General features: G+C 34.3%; 1 protein-coding gene across 1 annotated transcript; it reads left to right on the top strand.

The window, feature by feature from the left end:
- Positions 1 to 4,254: 4,254 nt before the first annotated feature.
- Positions 4,255 to 5,226, top strand: LOC133336030 (uncharacterized; the record flags this gene model as incomplete). The annotated part of the gene is made up of 1 exon (XM_061544326.1): positions 4,255 to 5,226. A coding segment is annotated over exon 1 (972 nt), but the record flags the coding sequence as incomplete, so codon positions are not given.
- Between the last annotated feature and the right edge of the window lie 677 nt (positions 5,227 to 5,903).

Below are 5,903 nucleotides of genomic sequence, written 5' to 3' on the forward strand. Positions count from 1 at the left end.
CTTATGGCTAATTAGTGTGTATACACTTTCACACGGTGAAAATGTGCCTCACCGAAATATTGGTTCTAGACCCCATCTTTCTTGGGACCAAATCCGTTTCAGAAAAAGTTAATTTCATCCCATCTTATTATGTCTTCCAAACTTAGTTCAAGTCCGAATTTGGGGAATATCGGTCCATTCCTTCTGGTACCTCCCACACAGGGGCTACGGCTAAGCCTAAATGCGGGCTATAGGTCACATATAGTTCATTATCGAACCGTACGTTCTAGTTTTTTATCTCGATATACTTTGCAGGTGAAATGATAACAACAGAGTGTTAGTACCAAACCCAAAACGCGGAAAAATCAGATAATTATATTAATATAAAAATGGAGTTATATGGGGACTACGCCTTAAAGGGGTTGACTATTAATAAATTTTTGGTAGGGAGATTTGTTTCCATATACGGCTATAAAATACCAAATTTCAGTGATTTCGGTTGAAAAACGCGCTGAAGAACCTCAAAATATCGAAAATTGGGGGTACCTTTATATGGGGGCTACCAGAAAAAAAGGACTTATATTTATAATTTTTAGTGGAGATATTTGGTACCCAATAAGAACCCAATATACCAAATTTCAGCGAATTCGGTTGAAAAAAGCGCTCAAGACCCTCAAAATACCGAAAATTGGGGGTACCCTTATACCAGAAAAAATGGACCTATATTCATAATTTTTTGTGGAGTGATTTGGAACCTATTAGAACTCATAGTACTAAATTACAGCCAATTCGGTGTAAAAATACGACCAAAACCCCCAAAATACTGAAAATTAGGAGGTACCGTTATATGGGGGCTACCAGAAAAAGTGGACCTATATTTATAATTTAGTACCCAATAAGAACCCAATGTATCAAATTTCCTTCCTTCGGAAGGTAGCGTGATTACAACATACGGGCGGACAGACGGACGGACATGGCTAGATCGTCTTAGAATTTTGCCCTGATCAAGAATATATATACTTTATAGGGTCGGAAATGAATATTTCGGTGAGTTACAAACGGAATGACAAAATTAATATAACCTCCATACTATGGTGGAGGGTATAAAAATACAAATCACAAGTTACAAGTTCTCAATACTATGCACCTTCGTTTACCAGCCGAAAATCGACGAAATATCAAATCAAGAATGGGTGGGTTCCCTTAACCTCACCTGACTATAGCGGAGGAAAATTAAAATTAAATCGGGACTACATTCAGGTTCGAAAATTGGGATAGGACCTTGTACTTTATATCTTGTACCCTTTGTGTGGGCGCTATTTATATTGGGCGTTAGTTTGGTAACCAACGACAATCTATGAAATCACGATAGAGCTCGCAATATTCAAGGTAAACTTTCAAATTTTGCATATACATTGTTATTACTCCTTGGATGTTTGGTATTGTAAATGGGATATATCGGTCCACGTTTTGGTATAGGCCCACGTTTTGGTATATAATGGTATTTAGGAAATTTTTGGTAATTTTTTCGGTACCTATAACGGTACCACCCCATCTCCGGTATTTTGAAGATCTTAATTACATTTTCCCACCATGGTTCTGTAATTTTATATTACCGGGTTTTGAAGGTTGACAAATATCCAGAAAATTATAAATTTAGGTCAAGGTTTGGACATAGACTCCATATAAAAGTATTGCCCTATTTTCGGTATTTTTAATTTGGTATTCCGGGTTATTGTAGGATAGAACACATTTACTACTTAGGTCTGTATTAGAACATAGCCCTCACATTTAAGTTCGGTCCTGTATGCGCATTATACCAAATACCTGTAATTTGAAAAAATGTTGGCCGAATGTTGTTGGATCTAACCAACAGCGAAACGCGTGACATTTTGTTAGGAATGGAGTACCTGTCTGGCTTTCCTTTTCATTGCAACTCTGATCATGTAGCTCATCTCGAAAGAGAAATTAATAAAAACTTCTTAGGTTGATGTTTTTAACATCACTCCTGTTTTCGGGATATACATCATCATACATCATATATAAGGTTCGCGATCCTTTAAAAATATATATATATTTCCCACCACATGATGGAGGGTAGCTAAAGTTCGACCCGACCGAACAACATTTTTACTTGTTTGTATTGGAATAGTCAAGCATAGACTAGAGTTTATATTATCTTCCTCATTCTATGCTCAAACGCCACTTTAGATCCTATAAAAAATATATTTTCAATTTCGAATATGTGGACCATCCATTCCGGAATAGCCTCATGAGAGACTTCTTCAGAATGTAAGAAATATTTTTCTCTAATACATTAACCCTCTGTCGACTCTCTAAAGGGGTCTTTTCGGTCCATTATTAAAGAAATGATTGAAAATTCATTAAAAACGAGGGTATAGCAGCATATCAGAATATCCTACAAAAATATTCGCCGTAAAGTTTTACTATAAATATCAGAATAGAGTACAATTCTAAAATCAGCTTAAACGTCAAAAATCTTAAAAATATGAAAACTCATTTTAAGGTTAAAACCGATCTTATTCCCAATCTGTGCCAATTGTTTCCATTAGATGTCGCTTTACAAGGATGGCATAAAGTACGAAAATATTCTACAACAAATTTTAGTAAAATTCACTGAACAAGTGATAATATATATACGGAATATATAACGTTAAAAATATTAAAACTCATTTTAGGGTTAAAACCGGTCATATTCCGAGTTTGGAGCAATTTTTTTCACTAGATGTTGTTTCAGAAGGATGGCATAAAGAACAAAAATGTTCTCAATCAAAATTTAGCGTAAGCCACTGAACTAAAGATATCGGTATATAATATATACTTATATAAAAAAATATTTTTGTGTTAAAACATATCTTATTCCGAGTTTGTACCTATTTTTCCCGAAAGATGTCGTTTTAGAAGGATGATATAAAAGAAAAAAAATTCTCCATTAAATTTTGGTAAAAGACACAGAACAAGTTCAATAGGTGTATATATTATATTCACCTATTGAACCGAATACATTTAGGACAAAAAGTCGAAAAATATTGGCAATTTTTTTCATAGAAATTTCCCACTACTTTTTCCACAAATTGTATGATAGTAACATGAAACTTCAGTTTTCGTGCATAGTGCCGAAGAATGAAATATTCTACGCCAAATTTCACTATCAGTCTTAAATCAAACTATATATTTAAATTTGATAGATTTTTAGAAATTAACAGTATAAAATTAACAATATTGCCAACAAATTATTTCTTGACTTCAGTAAGAGTTAATTAAATACCTTACGGAAATGTTTCAACATCTTCGATAAGACTAGATCTTAGGAGTATTTCGCCAAAGACTAAAGCATTCCAAAAGAAAAGATTTTTAAACACGATATTTATTTGTAAAAAATTATCTCTAATTTGTTTGCATACAGCAAATTTTCTATTATGATCCAATTTGGCACATTTTCCAAATAAATTGAAATTATCCCACCATACTGTAATGTTTGGTTCCTTAAAACTGGTATTTCATGTAAAAACAAATATATATACAATTCTGTTGATAAGTTTTTTATACTTTAATACACACACTGGATATATTTTCATATGACATTAAAAATTCTCATATTCTTTGACCTTAAACAGATTCATGGCAATTTTTAATAACAAATTTTCACAACATTTCACTTGTTTATTTGGTATTTAGTAAACAAATTAAAAAGTGTCTAGTTTGAGTTTATTTCTGTGTCTGCTGTCGCACAGCAAGTTTGTGTCTTAAATCTTTTGTTCTTGAGGTTGCCATTTGGGTGTCACAGGGTCACCAAAAATGTTTTGGGCTCACACAGTCAAGTTTCATGGCTACTTAAATTAAAACCATGTTAATGGGTTTCTTAACGTTGTTGTTGTTGTCCAACGAACAACAAGGGAAGGTAAAACCAAATATTCTTGCAAATGAAAGTGTTTTGAACTTGGAATCAGGCTAGACCTACAACACATGAATGTAATGTAAAAAACCAGTTGCAATGAAAGTAATCGCAGTTCTTGAAATTAAAATAAAAAAATATTTTTATAAATATGTGGCCAGTGATACGTTTTAGTTTCAATTGCAAAAAGTTAAGTGAAACGAAAACAACCAAAATATAAAACCTCGATTTTTTTCTCGAAAAACAAAACGAAAATGATTTACAAATTTTCCATAATTTCGGTGCTATTTGCGGTATCATTTCGGGCCTCTCTGTCGTTTGAAATAACAAATAATAATGTGGATTACAATTATAAACCAATGACAAGTGCTAAACCCTATAAAACATTGCAAAGTGGAACATTTTATTTAAATCGGAAAAGTCCGCTGTGGGTATTGAATGATGAACAGCGCAAGGATGCTGCAGTGCCTTTGAAATCACCTCCCAAAGAAAAATTAAAATACGATCACATTAAACCAATTTATGTACGGCGTCAAAATTCACGCCGTTCATCATATTCGCCGCCAAATCGCCACTTTCCCTACAAAGCCCAAAAACGTGTAACATTATATACGAGACCAAATTTACATTTACCAAGAAATTATCTACCACACAACCGACAAAGGATACCAGAATTCAAACCCATGCCACAATTGCCGAAATTCGACTCCATACCCGGTCAGGAGAGTTTTGATAGACCCGTACCCCTGTTCGTTTACACGGGCAATAAGGGACGTATGCTGTTCAATACAATGATGAGTCGATATAAATATCCCATGCAGGAGCCAGTACCGGGACAGACCTTACATCCACCCAAAACTATGATGGTTAAAAATAAGAGTCGCAAAGAGTCACAATTTACCTCACCCTTTACTCCACAACCACCAGTTCTAAATGTCTCCATGATACCATTTTATGCTTTTGAGGCGATAAATCCAACCACTACAACCACAGCCAGACCTCCACTAACTCCACAATACCCCTCTACGAAATCTTATAAAAAATCTAAGAAGTATACCGCCTTCTTTGCACCCCAGGATATTTTATCCCAACACTCATTTGATACCACCACATCATTACCGTTAACCCTAGAAAAACCCTTTGCCAATCATAGGCACTATCTGGAAGAATCACCCACCTCCACAACATCTTTGCCTCACAAAAAACTCGAAGTCACCTATAATGATGGTGAGGATAAATTTCGAATAACCTATGAAGATGAAAATGCCGATGTAAATCTTGAAAGACCAACTGAATTTACAACAGTGGAACCCACACCAAAATATCAACCCGTACAAATGTGGCCAGCGGGATTTTATGGAAATTATAAAAATATTTATCCAATATCGGGAAATATTTTTAAACAAAACGAAAAGAAAAATGAAATAAATCGTCAATCTAATAAAAGTGAAACAACAGACAGAGCACAGAATTCAGAGAATCAGGAGGCGGCAAGTGGCAAAGAAGATGAAGTAGAAGATACAACGAAGGATAAGGAGACCTGGTTTATATTGAATTCAAGGTAGGGTAAGCATAATGTTCCAATGGGGAAAATAGTAACATGTAAATATGATGTTATGTTTGGCCAAATTTGTTACCCTCGGAGTACTCAATATTTCAAATTACAAAATGCGGTAAAAATAATCCCTTGCATGGATTTTTCGGAGCGAGATTATTGTAATAAACTAATCGAAAACATAAAAAAGCAAATTACTACCACATCGATTGATAGATGGTCCCAAAATTTTTTAAAATAGCAAATTGGCCCGGCTATGCCAGGCTTTATTTCTTTCTACGAATCCGCACTGCCAAACCACAGTCAATTTGCTCTTAATAGAGACAGCCCCTTCATACTTAGACATTGTAAAAACCTAGAATGGTAATACTATTAGACAGAATTATATCATCCGAGAAACCTTTACAATTTCGTTATAAAAGGTCAAAACAAGGAATGTCAAAACCCTTTTAG

Source organism: Musca vetustissima, unplaced genomic scaffold (genome assembly GCF_032173495.1).
Source record: "Musca vetustissima isolate MV318-11 ecotype Yass unplaced genomic scaffold, APGP_CSIRO_Mvet_v1 utg43536, whole genome shotgun sequence".
In the NCBI taxonomy this organism is placed as follows: Eukaryota; Metazoa; Arthropoda; class Insecta; order Diptera; family Muscidae; genus Musca; species Musca vetustissima.